Here is a 17,043-nt window from a genome sequence, read left to right on the forward strand (position 1 = left end):
ATTTAGAAAACATTTTTAAGAATCGCCTCAGGTCTTAACCCTTGCATTGTGTTAGAAAACTGCATCCACTTGTGGTGTTAGCGGGTCAAATTTGACCCGTGATTTAAATCAGCCCAAAACACACAAAGAAATATGTATTTTCATTATTATTTTTCTCCCACCTCATAGCTGACTTGTAATGCATTCATATCCATGTAAACACTTTAAAATATTATGTTGGGTTATAGTGACACTAGTGGTGTTAGGGTCTGAAATGACCCGTATACCATAGAAGGTAAAAAGTCTTTTATTTTTCATAAACTCAAACTTTATTTTACTCCTGATAGCAAATGCTAATTGAGGACAAGTCTCTCTCACTCTCAAACATGTAAACATTGACAATTTGGGGGGGAATTGAGCCACACTTCTTTGCCGGGTCATTTCGGACCCTAACACCACAAGTGTCACTTTTTTTTTTTGAGACCATCAGAATTAATTAAAATGATGATAAATAATTTTGTTGCGTTAAAATGGCTATTTGAAAACGGGTCAAAAAAGACCCTAACACAATGGAAGGGTTAATGGGTTAAGACCTGGAACGCATCTGTGTCATTTTTTTATTTGAGCTAAAAAAAAAAAGCATTATTTTACACTTTGGCTATTCAAAAATAGCAGATCTACAAGCTCATAGCGCGGCACCGAGTGCCGCGCTACGAGCTTGTAGATCTGCTATTTTGGAAAGATTGTGAAAATGTGTATATGTGAATATATATATTCTTTTAAAGCCAATATTTTTTTTCCTATCAAATTTTTATCCCACGATTTTGTAACCCATATTGTTTCACTCAATTGCCTATGTGATCCTGGGTGCTACTCTCCCTCTGCCAACCTAGGGAGAGCCCAAGCTGAAGCTCATACCTCCTTCAATGCATGAGGAGCAAGCAGGCCGCTTCTTATCACCCGACAGGGGGGGGGGGGCGAATATTTTTAACACAAATCTTTGCTTCTGGGGGGGGGATCCCTGGAACAAAATATTTTGAGATTCGGGTTGTTGGCCAAATACATATCATTTTGGGGGTCCTTGACATGATGAAAAAGATTTTCATACAGACCACTGATATAGAAACATATGTTTTTCAGAAAACTGTTAGGATTTAGAAGACATTTGTGGAATCGGCTTCAGGTCTTAAAGGGTTAAGGAAAGAGCACGTCTTCCACACAAAAACGCCGAGGATAAAAACACGATAAAGCCCAGAGGCTTATTTCCATTGGGTCCTTTCTAAAAGAGAGGTTCTCAACCTTTTCAGACCCTCCAAAATAATCATATTTGAACTGGGGACCCCCCCCCCCCCCCACCCTGATAAGCATGTGGAATTGTAGGCGTTAGATTTACTTTGACTCGGTTCCCACAGAAATATTGTGAAAATAAAATAGACAATCTACAAGCTCACAACGAAAAGAGAAGATTTGAGTTTTTAAATAAATCTAAATTATAAACAAAATTTAAAAACAAAATGGATTTTTGCCAAATTTGTTCCAAAATAGATGTACAAGCTCACAGCACGGCACGAAGTAGGAAAGTAGGAAAACAGACGCTCACAACACATCGTAGATCGGCTATTTTCGATAACAGAAAGAAGAAAAAAACCCGAAACTTACCGTATCCGTCATGTTCATCCAAGATCTCTGATTTGATGATCTCCTCGATGACGTCCTCCAAAGTGACCAATCCCAGCACCTCGTAGAAGGGGTCCCCCTCCCCCTCGTTGTTGACCTTCTGGACGATGGCCAGGTGGGAGTTTCCTGAAGGGTGGAGGAGGTGGACCCCCCGAAAAACATGGGTTCAATCACATTAAAATCAGGTTTTTACGGTGTTCTCCCTAAAAATGACTGCTTGTTCAGGCACTTACACTCTGTAACCACATGAACCCTATTCTGCTGATAAATGCTGACGGTGTATATAATACTGTATGTAGCGCATATTGTACATATGACCTATTTTATTATCTTATCCATGTTAGCCTACTGACTTTTGTTTGCACTCTTCTCTTTTCTTTTGGCTTCAACATACTGTTGAAGCCATTTGAACATTTCCTTTATGATTTATTATTATGACTAGACCATACCCGTCGGCGGATATGAGCACCCACGGACGTGGCAACACCGGCGCTTGTTTCACAAACATGATTTGGCAACCTGGGAGCCAGCGAACACAAAAACGCTAATAAACAGCTGACATTTGGGGAAATCGAATAACGGGCTTCGCTGTTCCGTGCTCATGGTGATGGTCAATGGCTGTGTGTGCAAATGCAGATCAATTGCTCCACTGAGGAGAACCGGGCAGATTCTTTTGGGGCACAGACGCAACCAAGTGTATAATCAGCCATTACGGCGCCATCAAGGCACCGCGGCGCCAAAACACATTTTAGTCGACTAAATCAACTGTAGATTTAGTCGAATATAATCTTATGATATTTAGTCGACTGAAACTAGACAAAAACTAAGACATTTCAGATGACTAAAATATGACTAAAACTAAAATGGAACTTTATTCAAAAATGACTAAAACTAAATCAAAATGTGTTGTCAAAATCAACACTGGCTACTATGGAATCCAAATGACTGAAATCAGACGTGGCGACTGACTGAGAACTTTAATCCATGCAATTAACTCTTTGACTGCCAGAGTATTTTCATAAAGTACTCCCCCAGTGCCAGCGATTTTCGTGTTTTTTGTTTATTTGTTATTTTGTTATTTAATTTTCATATAGTAAGTCTAGCTGCGGTTTTGAACACATACGCTGGTTCCACCAGTAGAGAGCAGCAAATAGACACTTTCATCAGCTCGCTGACTCGCGTCGACGGCCAACTGGACAAACTAGCAATTGACGCGTTATCAAGTCAACCGCAGTCAAAGAGTTAATCAACAAGTAAAATGTGATGATGGTGACAGACGGACCTTTAGGGTTAGGGTTAGGGTGACAGACCTTTCTTGAACTCCTCTAGGGTTAGGGCTATAGTTAGGGTTAGGGTTATTTATGGTTATAGTTAGGGTTAGGGTTATTTATGGTTCTGGTGACAGACCTTTCTTGAACTCCTCCAGCATGGCGTCCAGCTTGGTGTCGTTGAACACAAAGTGCAGGGGGTGGTTGTAGAACTTGGTGATGGTGGTCATGGGGGTGCAGTCGTCTGGGTCCACCAGAGCCAGGTCTTTCACATAGAGGATCTCCACTATGTTGGACCTTGGAGAAAAAAAAAAACAGAAAAAGAAGAAGAATCAAGCTAAATCAGCATTTCTCAAACATTTTCATATCAAGGACCCCCAGATTGATGTGTATTTGGCCACAGACCCCCCCCATCTGAAAAGATTATGTGCCTGGGATCCCCATACAAGTTAAAATGTTTTTTTCTAAAATCTTTGTAGATCGTCTATTTTCAAATGGCTGATGTATAAAATAGGGTTAAAGTGATTTTGATGCTACATTAACTAATTTAGTTGGGGGACCCCTGGTACCCACCCTCAAGGACTGCTGGGGGTTTTCCTTACATCACGATTGAGTACGGAGCCAGATGTATACTTTGTTGCGCGCTGAAATAGCCAATCTACAAGCTCACGTCGTGCTGCGTTGTGAGCTTATACTGTGTATGTGCTATTGTCTTAGTTACAGTATTGTACATCGGAGAGACGGGTGACAGCCGGAATGTAGACGGCATCCGGAAGCAGTTTGGGTTAGCGCCCCCAGTCTGTGTCTTCCGTGAGGAAGAAGCCCAACAAATCCACGGTGAGGCCTTTAGGAGGGCCATTCAAGCAAGCCGCAAAAGGGAGCCTGCAGTACCACCACGGCCCAAGACACCATCACACCAGAATGAGATGTTTGGAGCGGGGGAGTCTGGTGCAACGCTCAGGTCCTGGACCTGGTGAGACGAAGGAGGAGCCCGGAGAGAGGAGGCCATCCACAGAGCCTAGTCCCTCCACGTGCCAGAGTATCTCCTCTCCCCCATTCCTGGCGGAGTAGTTTCGGACAAGCGTATTGAGTGGCCCCGTCTTTCCCTATTTAGGACTGACCGTGGGTAGCTACTGGGACGTAAGTCGGGGCTTGATCAACCCTGGCTGGGTCACCTGGGCGAGGGTGTATGTTGCGAGACCCGAAACACCCTATGACCCCAGGCTACAACACTGATGATACGTCCCAGGTGCATCCACGTGATGTTTTTTTCGTTACATGCATTGTTTAAATTAAGCCTAGTATCCCTATTCTGGGGAGGCAAACATTAGGGAAAATATCCAATCTAACAGGCTCACACAATGTGACACATTGCGTGAGCCTGTTAGATTGTATTTTCGGGGAAGAGGTTTGGTGTAGAGGGAAAACAAAAGAGTCGACCAAGTGTAGCAGTAGTGGCTCAGAGCCTCTCCCTGATGACCAACAGCCAAATTTCTCCCTCGGCCGAGGGGGAATTCCCCTTTAGGCTAGTGGTTAAGATGTTGGCTTTTTCCACGCGGAAGACCTGCGTTCGAATCTGGGCGTTACACAAGTATAGAGCCCTTGGGGCGTCTATAGAGTTTAAGTGGTTAAGGTTGGACTTTCAGAAACATTTTAACCCATTAACACATTGAATGCCAATCGCGTAGATCTACGCGAACCTATTTAAAGCCGCAGCGTGCCAGTCGCGTAGATCTACGCGAACCGCCGATTCCCATTGATTTTGCCCCAGGTGCACTTTCCGAATTTTTTTGATCCATTTCCGTTTCCGGTCGGAAACAGAATTATTCGGGTTCCGTTTTTTTCGATCGTATCCGCTTCCTGTCTGGGATCCTGTTTAAAACTCGATTTTCTCGGTTGTTGTTTTTCTCCTCGCTGATCACTGTTTATGGTTGATCGGCTGTATCTTCAAGATGGCGGCACGGATTTGGAAACTATTTTCGCTGGCCGTTTCTCACGGATCCGCCGTGTGTTTAGAACCAAATGAACGCGCACTTTTAACTTATTTAGCGAGGTCTGTGGCGACATGAAAAAAACAAAAAAACAACAATAAAACGCTGGCACTGGTGAGTACATTATGAGATTAAACTCTGGCATGGAATGTGTTAAGACCTGGAACGCATCGGTGTCACTTTAGATTTCTTTGGCTATTCAAAAATAGCAGATCTACAAGCTCATAGCGCGGCACCGAGTGCCGCGCTATGAGCTTGTAGATCTGCTATTTTTTTTTTAAATCTTGGATTTTTTGGGGGGATTTTTTTTCAAAGAACTGTTAGGTTTAGAAAACATTTTTAAGAATCGCCTCAGGAAAGGGACATAATATAAGTGTCATTGTTCCCGTGCCCACCTCTCCTCCTCATAGATGGGGACGCGTGGGCATCCGCTCTGCATGATCTCAGACATGGTGGAGAAGTCCAGGACGGCCGTGCTGGGCAGCATGAAGCAGTCCTTCAGCGGGGTCAGGATGTCCTCCACCGTCTTACTGCGCAGCGTACCGCGACTGAACTCCTCCTTCACAAACTCACTGCAGAGAAAACAAGAAATAACACATTATACACACACAGCAGCCATCACACACAGCAGCCATCATCAGTGTTGATTTAGTCGACTAAAACTATGACGAAAAATGTTCGTCGACTTCCTTTCTTCACTGACGAAAACTAAATAAAAACTAAATAAAAACTAAATAAAAACTAAATAAAAGCTAAATAAAAACTAAATAAAAACTAAAAAACTAAATAAAAACTAAATAAAAACTAAATAAAAACTAAATAAAAGCTAAATAAAAACTAAATAAAAACTAAAAAACTAAATAAAAACTAAATAAAAACTAAATAAAAGCTAAATAAAAGCTAAATAAAAACTAAATAAAAACTAAATAAAAGCTAAATAAAAACTAAATAAAAACTAAATAAAAACTAAATAAAAACTAAGCTATGATGACTACAAAAAAACTGAGACTAGGGGGTGCGTTCGGAAATTACGCACCGGAGCACACTCGCCTATTAGTTTGTATTGGCCAGTGCCCTCAGTGCTGTATTTTCAAACGCACCCTATATATATTGACAATTTCGTCAACAAATAAAAACTAGACTAACATGTTAGTGAGGGATCTAGAGGAGAAGAGATCATGTTATGTTTGGTTGCGCTCGGGTGTTGCGCTCGGAAAATAGCAGATCTACAAGCTCACAACGCGCTGCGCTGCGACGCGTTGTGAGCTTGTAGATCTGCTATTTTCAAACATGCAGCCAAGTGTAAAATCAGCCGTTACGACGCCATCAAGGCACCGACACACAAAAACACACATTTTAGTCGACTGTAGATTTAGTCGACTACAATCTTATGATATTTAATCGACTGAAACTAGACTAACAGCAAGACATTTCAGATGACTAAAATATGACTAAAACTAAATGGAATTTGATTCAAAAGACTATGACTAAAACTAAACCAAAACACTGGCAGCCATGCAGTGAATGTCAAATATTTGCTTTCCAATATGTAATCGTGATCAAATAAAGAAAGATTTGACTGCATGCCCAGCAGAGTTGGAGAGCAGAGTTTCAGGTGTTTTTCTTTTTAAAGGAACATTCATTTAAACTTTTTCTTTTCTAACATCGTGGTTCAGCACTAGCTTCGCTCAATAGGGCTGGTACCATTTCTGTTCACACGCTCTGTGTCAAACATGTGCCTAGCAGTGACATCATCAGTGGCAGTGTTTCCCTAGGCCTGACCTCGACTAAGTCGAATAGTCGACTGGTTAGTCGCGGGGGGTCCGAGTCGACTGCGTGTCTCTTAGTCGAATCAAGTTGAAAAAAATAAAATAATAATAATTGAAGGGCCAAAAATGTTTTTAATTGTTTTTTGGCCAAGTCTACTTTGGCCAAGTCTACTGCAACCACACGTAACTTCCACTTTATTCTTCTTATTCCTCGTCTTTGTATTGGTATTGTTTGTGATGGAGCGCCTCAGTGCGGCTGCAGAGTTCATGTGCAACCTCTTCCAGAGAGAGATAGAGACACTAGAGACTGCCAGTCGACTATTGGCAATTAGTCGCCAATTAGATTCGACTAAACAAATCCTTAGTCGGGGACAGGCCTATGTTTCCCCTATATGCATTAAGCAGTGGCGGGCCGCAGCCCCTTAAATCCGACCGCCACAGTATGATTTTTTTTTACAGAAAACATTATATCAATACTCAAATGCAATGATATAATGCTCAAATGCTCTCAGGCAGTATATTTTCCTAAATCTGGAGACAATTCATATGTAAACTATCTGTGCACATGTACTATATAAGATATGAGACTTTGTGTTTGAGCATAAATATGCATTTTGAGAACCCAAAACCCCCCCCCAAAAAAAATCTGTCCTCCCCCACACCTTCAAATTGTAAGTCGGTGGGCCTCAGATCTGGCTGAAAGAGGGATTTATTTGTTACTCACTCATACAGGTACAAGCAGCGTCAAACCTAACCCAACTGTGGATTAATTTATTATGTCTGACATCATGGTAGGCTGGCCTCATGGAGTCCCAGAGCCACACACCGTTATTAGAGCCTGTGTTGTTTTTTTATTAATGCAACAACAGTGGCTTCTGTTTCAGCATGGCTAAACTTTCCACCAAGAGAAAAGGCCGTAGTTTTTTCTATGAGCTTGGAATCGAAACCTGCCGATGACATCGTTGAAACCAGTGATGTCATTGGTAGGCTGAACGGTCCAAAAGCCTACCTCTCTCTCTCTGGCGTGGCAGAGCGAGGAGACAGAAATATCTTATAAGGAGCATTAGTGAGGACCAATTCTATGAAAATAAGGTTGAAAACATTAAAGAGAGAGTTCACCCCCAAAGTGACTTTTTTTCTATGGATTAGTCACCCCATGGAGACTTGAATTCATGGATTATTAGTTTTTGTCTCATTCCTAAGACAATAATTTGATGACCGACAGCGGTTCCGGTAGGAGACTTTGTGTCTCCTACCCGAACCGCTGCCTACCGGTCTGCTGGTCATCAAATTATTGGCTTAGGAATGAGACAAAAACTAAAAAACATCCATGAATTCTCTTTTTTTTGGGGGGGGGGGGGGGGGGTGAACTATACCTCATATGTCCAAAACTGTTACTTTTTTTTATATTTGTTTTTTTAGGTGATTTAGGTGGTTTTGTACAGAAAATGTCGTACTCTACTCAACACCTTAGATTTTTGTACATCAAAGACACGACATTATCAACACATGGTGGTAGGACTGTGGGGGGGGGGTACACATTTTTGCTGGGAATTATCAAAATAAGTAACATGATAGCAGTATTATTTAAAATAAAACAAAGTTAGACACTCCCCCCCCCATTGTGAGGAACTTAGGAGCAAGTAAGACACCAAACACACAAAACAAAAACATAGTTAAAATAAGACAGGAATAATAATTTAAAATCATGAGAAACTGTTACTTTGCAGGATTGACAAAACCATCAAAGGTACCGGATCTACAAGCTCGAAACAGACAGCAACGACTTATTATACTACTAGTGAAAGTGTGTGTGTGTGTGTGTGTGTGTGTGTGTGTGTGTGTATGTATGTATGTATGCAGTGGTGGAAAAAGTACTCAAATTCTTTACTTAAGTAAAAGTACCAATACTGCAATATAAAAATACTCTGTTACAAGTAAAAGTCCAGAATTAAAAATTTACTTTAGTAAAAGTACAAAAGTATTGGCATCAAAATGTACTTAAAGTACCAAAAGTAAAAGTACTAAATATTTGAAAATAGCCGATCTACAAGCTCACAACGCGTCGCGATGCGACACGTTGTGAGCTTGTAGATCTGCTATTTTCAAATAGCCTAGGTTTAAAATAGGTTTAAAGTGGTTAACGTATGTTTCATTATATCATAATTTATATCTGAAAAGTAACTAGTAACTAAAGTTTTCAAGAAAATGTAGTGGAGTAAAAGTACAATATTTGCCTCTGAGATGTAGTGGAGTAGAAGTAAAAGTATTGGAAATTGGAAATGCTCAAGTAAAGTACAAATACCTCAGAATTGTACTTAAGTACAGTACTTAGTTACTTTCCACCACTGTATGTATGTATGTATGTATGTATGTATGTATGTATGTATGTATGTATGTATGTATGTGTGTGTGTGTGTGTGTGTGTGTGTGTGTGTGTGTGTGTGTGTGTGTGTGTGTGTGTGTGTGCGTGTGTGCGTGTGTGTCTTCGTCACCTGTAAGGGTCGTTGACGCTGGTGCGGATCATCTCCATGGCCCGCTCCCTCACGCCGCAGGTGCTGATGTCCCGGCCCAGAGCCAGGTCCAGGACGAGGCCCAGCGGGCAGGACAGCGGGCAGGTCAGCACCATGCACACCTGGGCCAGCCAGGTCAGGCCCGGCGCCATCTGGAAGCCGTAGCCCGAGCACACCACGTGCGGCACCAGCTCCGCCAGCAGGAAGATGAGGAAGCCGCTGGTGAAGACGGCGGGCGTGATGGAGCCCAGCGCCTTGTAGAGCAGCACGCCCAGCACAGAGTGGCCCAGGGCGCACAGGAACAGCAGGGAGCACACCTAGAGGAGGGTGGAGACGACCAGCCACAAAACATTAGATTAGATCCAAGGCAAGGCCAGGCAGTTTTATTCAGTGGTGGAAAAAAAGTACTCAAATGTTTTACTTAAAGGGACATTTCGACGATTTTGCATCAAACCCCTATTTTTATCTAGGTCTAGGACCCATAAACATGATCCTGGTGTGTTTTTTGTGTTTTATCTGTATTTTTTAGATTTGTATCCATATCCTCAGAGAATATGAGTCATTTGACTCATAGTCTCTTTATCTCACCTTATTTCCTGACTACAATGTAGACCACACCCCCACGCAGCCTCCCCTCCCCACAAGGAAGGGCAGTGCCCCAAAGCATTATGGTCATTGCAGTAATGCAGCAGCCCAGTCAAACCCCAGTCAAACACACAGACTTCTATATTTTTCTGGCCATGGGGTGCAAATTTCAAATTTTGCTACCGTTATCTACTACAAATATTATCAACATTGAGTGACTGTAAGTTCTTCCAGGGGTGAAATGCTCCTTTAAGTAAAAGTATCAAAACCACCATGTAGAAAAACTCATTCACTGCCTAGAACGACTAAAACGACTTTTGTCCCATAAGCCATGCCTGCCTAGAACGACTAAAACGACTTAAAAAAACAAAACAAAAAAAGACCCAAAGACCAAGGAGATATGATTTTTCGAAGATCTAGACTCCCATCCACTTCCTTGTTAACTTAAAACTTAAAAATTCTGTATCTCGGCTCCTGAGTACTTTTTTTTTCAATGAAAAATCTTGGCAGTGGGCAAACGCGGCCAGAAATAATTCAGGCAGTGAATGAGTTAAAACTTTACTTGAGTAAAAGTACAAACGTTTTGGCATCAAAACGCACTAAAAGTAAAAGTACTCATTATGCACAATATCCCATTTCACATGTATTCGTTTCAAAATGTATTTAAAATCCTTTGAAAATAGCAGATCTACAAGCTCACAATGCGTGTTGAGTTTGTAGATCTGCTATTTTCAAATAGCCTTGGCTGAAGTGGTTAATGTATGTTTCACAAAGTAACAAGTAAATAAAGTTTTCAAATAATTGCAGTGGAGTAAAAGTTATAATATTTGCCTCTGAGATGTAGTGGAGTAGAAGTAAAAGTATTGGAAATGGGAAATACCCAAGTAAAGTACAAATACCTCAAAATTGTACTTGAGTACATGTACTAAGTTACTTTCCACCACTGGATTAGGCAATTTGTAAAGCACATTTCAACAACAAGGCTTTGCACAGAACATCAAGCAAAGGAAACACAATTATACAATGACACTAGGATACATAAAACTAAAGTAAAAAAATACACAGTGCAGAAGAGAAAGAAAATTTAATAAAAAGTAACTCCGGGCGGCAAACAGAAAGGTCACCCAAAAAATTACTTATTTTCTATCAATTACACACCCCATGGCATGAAGCATTGAATTCATGGTGATTTTTTGTTTTTTGTCGCATTCCTAAGCCAATAATTTCATGACCGGCGGAAAAGATGCTAATGTATCCGGTAGGAGACTCAAAGGAGTCACTTTGAGTCTCGGTCATCAAATGATTGGCTCAGGATAACGTCAAAAACTAAAAGATCTCCATGAATTCAAGGCTTCATGGGGTGTGTATAATAAAAAAGTACAATAGAAAACAAGTCATTTTTTGGGTGAACTAGTCCTTTAAGTTGTGTTTTAAAAGAAATAAGAGTGGCAGCAGACAGACCCTGCAGTTTTCTGGGAATTTGTTCCAGGTATACAGTATGGTGCATAAAAATTAAATGACTTTTAATGAGGTTTATTTTTAGGGAGGCATCATTTAACCAGCACAATATTAGATGCCGTCTTACAACAGTTTGGACAGCGACCTGTTGGCATTACTAGAATAGAACGTACACAGTGAAATGATAATAGTTACGGGTCCATGTGGTTAGAAGCTGTACGCTCTCTGAGTTAAATTAAAACACACGTTGATGCTCAAAGCTGCGATGGGGGCAGGGCCGGCCGCTGCCATAAGCAACATAAGCGGTCGCTTAGGGCCACAACCACTAGGGGGCCTTTTCTTTTTTTTTTTTACTTTCATATTGTAATTATGTCATGTATCTCCTATCCAACAACTAGTGTTATTATTTTAGTGTGCAATACAAAATGACAATGATTTTATAATGGGGGTGTTTTGGGGGGGGGGGGGGGGGGGCACCCAAAAAAATCTTGCTTAGGGCCACGAAAATCCTAGGGCCGGCCCTGGATGGGGGAATAAAGCAGCCATTGCAGTCAGAACTGCAGACTCACTCCCACTCACTCCCTCAGAAGACTCACCTCTGATGACTCCACCTCTCTCCCAGTAAAGCCCTTTATTCACCCTGTATGCCTTCTGGTCACCTTTGATCTGTAGATGCTATTAGCTTACTCAATACTATGCAGATTATCTTGCTACCTTGTTGTTCTCAGTGTTGATTTTGCCGACTAAAACTATGACTAAAAATGTTCGTCTACTACCTTTTTCCACTGCCGAAAAACTAAATGAAAACGAAATAGTAACTAAGCTATGATGACTAAAACTAAGACTAAATATATTGACAATTTCATCAACAAATAAAAACTAGACTAAAATGTTAGTGAGGGATCTAGTGGAGAAGAGATCCAGTAGAACTAAAACAAAGTCATTTTATGTTTGGTTGCGCTAGGGTGTGCATGGTGAAAATAGCCGATCTTCAAGCTCACACGCGACGCGTTGTGAGCTTGTAGATCTGCTATTTTCAGCATGCAACCGAGTGTAAAATCAGCTATTACGACGCCATCAAGGCACCGCCAACATAGATTTTAGTCGACTAAATCAACTGTAGATTTATGAGATTTTTGTCAACTGAAACTAGACAAAAACTAAAACATTTCAGAATGACTAAAATATGACTAAAACTAAAATGGAATTTTATTCAAAAGACTATGACTAAAACTAGATCAAAATTTGCTGTCAAAATCATCACTACTCATGTTTTTGTTTCTTCTTAGATGTGTTTTTTTTTTCTCTGGACCACAATGAGAGTCAGACAGATGCTAGGCTCATTGTTTACCTTGGTATCCTAGTTTCTCTGAGGCTCTGCGTGGTTCTCAGTCTGCACTCTCCTTATGTTACTATTTACCTTGTTTGTTTATTGACTAGAGTCTGGATAAAGGTGGCTGCATGCTACCATTTTAGGTGATCACCCTTTTAGGTAGAAACATTTCACCTAAAAAAGGTGATGATACTAGGGGGTGATGCAACTTTTAATGATGGAGAGATTTCCACTCTCACTCCAGAGGGCCACGTTTTGCATATACTGTCGGCAGACACCTCTTATCTCCGTATTTTAACTTTTTTTTTCGTGAATTAATAATGCCGTACTTCGCCATTCTTCGTCACACAAAAGTAGCAAAAATAGCCGATCTACAAGCTCAAAACGCGTCGCAGCGCGGCGCGTTTTGAGCTTGTAGATCTGCTATTTTTTGCTACTTTTGAATTCAAATCCTGTTTTTCTTTTTGCATTGCAAATGCATTTAGTTATACTAACTTCATGAACTTAAATACAAATACATTGGACATAAAAAAAGACAATATAATTTTTATACTAGTCATTAAGCTACTATAGTCTTTCTTTCTTTTTCCTTTATTTAGCTTACTGACCCCGCTTTTAGTAATTAAAGCGGGTGATGTTTGCATGTTTGGAATTGTAACAGCTGAAATCAATGATATGTCAGTATATTCCCACATTAACCTAAGGGCCGCATTAAGTGAACCAGCGTTGCCACTCTCCAGCATGAGACACCATTCATTCTACCAAACAACCAAGAGAGCCAATCCCTGTTTGGCCAAGGAAGATGAATGTGCTAATTATGAGCTTCTTCTGGGTGTACTACTTACAAACCAGTACAGTATTAACTAGTACACCACTGCAGATAGTTATATTGTATTAACATACTCTGTCTGCACACAGATTGGTTAAATGCATTGTATGTAACTTTGCCCTGTGTTTACAAAACAAAACAACAATAAATGCATATTTTTTTTACCCCTCGTTTCCCTCTGTAGCAGCAGATATCATCCACTGAGTAGTGGTGGTGTTTAGCTGTAGAAACACACTGTCCTCTAACTGTATTTGACTGTTTTTTGGGTAGACTTGGCCAACCAAAACAAACAGTGAAAACAACAAGCCATGTGTTTCTACAGGTAAACACCACTACACTACTCCAATGTCTACTAAGCATGGTATGGAACAATGGGATAAAATCTATATTTATTGTTTTGCCATGTAATGTAAACACAGGGAAAAGTCAACTGTGCCTTTAACATACTACCATACAGACTGGTTAACGAGTAACATAACGTTTAATTTATTTAAAATAAGTTATGGGATGCAGCTTTAAATCAGACATTCAACCTGGATCTCCTGCCAACACCGACAGACAGACAGACACCTTCTCATTGTAAACAACAGACTATAACTACAGACACCTCCTCATTGTAAACAACAGACTATAACTACAGACACCTCCTCATTGTAAACAGACTATAACTACAGACACCTCCTCATTGTAAACAGACTATAACTAGAGACACCTCCTCATTGTAAACAACAGACTATAACTACAGACACCTCCTCATTGTAAACAACAGACTATAACTACAGACACCTTCTCATTGTAAACAACAGACTATAACTACAGACACCTCCTCATTGTAAACAACAGACTATAACTACAGACACCTCCTCATTGTAAACAGACTATAACTACAGACACCTCCTCATTGTAAACAGACTATAACTACAGACACCTCCTCATTGTAAACACAACAGACTATAACTACAGACACCTCCTCATTGTAAACAACAGACTATAACTACAGACACCTCCTCATTGTAAACATACTATAACTACAGACACCTCCTCATTGTAAACAACAGACTATAACTACAGACACCTCCTCATTGTAAACATACTATAACAACAGACACCTTCTCATTGTAAACAGACTATAACTACAGACACCTTCTCATTGTAAACAACAGACTAACTACAGACACATCCTCATTGTAAACAGACTATAACTACAGACACCTCCTCATTGTAAACAGACTATAACTACAGACACCTCCTCATTGTAAACAACAGACTATAACTACAGACACCTTCTCATTGTAAACAGACTACAACTACAGACACCTCCTCATTGTAAACAGACTATAACTACAGACACCTCCTCATTGTAAACAGACTACAACTACAGACACCTCCTCATTGTAAACAGACTACAACTACAGACACCTTCTCATTGTAAACAGACTATAACTACAGACACCTCCTCATTGTAAACAGACTATAACTACAGACACCTCCTCATTGTAAACAGACTATAACTACAGCCACCTCCTCATTGTAAACAACAGACTATAACTACAGACACCTCCTCATTGTAAACAGACTATAACTACAGACACCTTCTCATTGTAAACAACAGACTATAACTACAGACACCTTCTCATTGTAAACAACAGACTATAACTACAGACACCTCCTCATTGTAAACAACAGACTATAACTACAGACACCTCCTCATTGTAAACAACAGACTATAACAACAGACACCTTCTCATTGTAAACAACAGACTATAACTACAGACACCCTCTCATTGTAAACAACAGACTATAACTACAGACACCTCCTCATTGTAAACAACAGACTATAACTACAGACACCCTCTCATTGTAAACAACAGACTATAACTACAGACACCCTCTCATTGTAAACAACAGACTATAACTACAGACACCTCCTCATTGTAAACAACAGACTATAACTACAGACACCTCCTCATTGTAAACAACAGACTATAACTACAGACACCTTCTCATTGTAAACATACTATAACTACAGACACCTCCTCCTCATTGTAAACAACAGACTATAACTACAGACACCTCCTCATTGTAAACAGACTATAACTACAGACACCTTCTCATTCTAAACAACAGACTATAACTACAGACACCTCCTCATTGTAAACAACAGGACTATAACTACAGACACCTCCTCATTGTAAACAACAGACTATAACTACAGCCACCTCCTCATTCTAAACAACAGACCACCATTAAAACCCACCAGGAAGTTCCCTCTCCTCCGGATGGGCTCCAGACGCTTGGCGGCCCTCTTCTCCTCCTCGGACCCGCAGCTGTGGAGCACATAGAGCTCCAGAGGGTCCAGCCACAGCAGGCTGAGGCTGACGGTCCTCAGCGCGCCGCACAGGCCGACCAGCAGCACCACCAGCACGGCCAGACCCCAGGGAGGGATGTGGTCCGAGGGCAGCGCCGCGTCGGGGTTCAGCCGCAGCCGGTCGGGTCCCACCGACACCCAGCTGCCCGCGGTCAGCACGCACAGGTGGTGGTAGGCGGTGGACGGCGCGGACCCCCCCCCGGCGGCGGTGGTCCCTGCTCCATCCCCACCACCGCGGTCCGCCCGCACCGTCACCAGCCCGCTGTTCTTCTCGTCGGGGAAGAAGTCCCCCACCACCCGGAACTCGGACGCCCGGCGGCGGCTCTCCTGGCCGCAGGGGTCCGCCGCGTCGCCCACCGCCCCGGCCTCCCCTCTGCCCGCCCCGGCGAACGCCACCCACGGCCAGCTGCCGTTCAGCAGGTCGGAGCCGAAGAGCCGCAGCTTGAAGGAGGCTCCCCGCGGCGCGGACACCACCCTCTGCCGCAGAGACACCCTGCTCCGCGGGTCCGGGTCCTCCAGTCGCAAGCCGAGGACCAGCCGCTGCTGCTGCCCGGCCTCCTCCTGGTGAGCCTCCGGGTCCCGGCCGTCGTCGCTGCCGCCGCCGCAGGCCCCGTAGCTCCGTGGCCCTCCTCCTCCTCCGCACAACAATACTACTAGCATCAACCAGAGTGGAGGACCTGCCGACACGGCCACCATATTGGAATTGGTCAGCCTGGCCTGGCGGAGGCTCGCGCATAGAGAGGGGGCAGCGTTGCCAGGTCGTGCGGGGAGAAACAAGCAATCGGGGTCTAGGAAAACAAGCCCAAAAGAAGCACTTTTAAACCTATATGCAGTGGTGGAAAGTAACTAAGTACATTTACTTAAGTACTGTACTTAAGTACAATTTTGAGGTATTTGTACTTTACTTGAGTATTTCCAATTTCCATTACTTTTACTTCTTCTCCACTACATCTCAGAGGCAAATATTGTACTTTTACTCCACTACAATTATTTGAAAACTTTAGTTACTAGTTACTTTTCAGATGTAAATTATGATATAATGAAACATACATTAACCACTTTAGCCCTATTTTATACCTAGGCTATTTGAAAATAGCAGATCTACAAGCTCACAACGCGTCGCAGCGCGACGCGTTGTGAGCTTGTAGATCGGCTATTTTCAAATATTTAGTACTTTTACTTTTGATACTTTAAGTACATTTTGATGCCAATACTTTTGTACTTTTACTCAAGTACATTTTTTATTCTGGACTTTTACTTGTAACAGAGTATT

The 17,043-nt window shown here is 41.8% G+C and overlaps 1 protein-coding gene across 1 annotated transcript in view; it reads right to left on the reverse strand.

Annotated features, from left to right (window-relative positions):
* cnnm3 (cyclin and CBS domain divalent metal cation transport mediator 3) overlaps positions 1–16,466 on the reverse strand; it is a gene marked incomplete at its 5' end in the record, with an annotated part of 34,328 nt that extends 17,862 nt beyond the window's left edge. Inside the window, 5 exons of the mRNA XM_080420392.1 lie at positions 1,639–1,782; positions 3,064–3,221; positions 5,311–5,487; positions 9,180–9,514; positions 15,660–16,466. Of these exons, the coding sequence (XP_080276518.1) occupies positions 1,639–1,782; positions 3,064–3,221; positions 5,311–5,487; positions 9,180–9,514; positions 15,660–16,466 (1,621 nt within the window). The remainder of the gene's footprint in view (positions 1–1,638; positions 1,783–3,063; positions 3,222–5,310; positions 5,488–9,179; positions 9,515–15,659) is intronic.
* Between the last annotated feature and the right edge of the window lie 577 nt (positions 16,467–17,043).

Source organism: Gymnoscopelus braueri, assembly GCF_963280865.1.
Source record: "Gymnoscopelus braueri genome assembly, chromosome: 22".
NCBI classification, from domain to species: Eukaryota; Metazoa; Chordata; class Actinopteri; order Myctophiformes; family Myctophidae; genus Gymnoscopelus; species Gymnoscopelus braueri.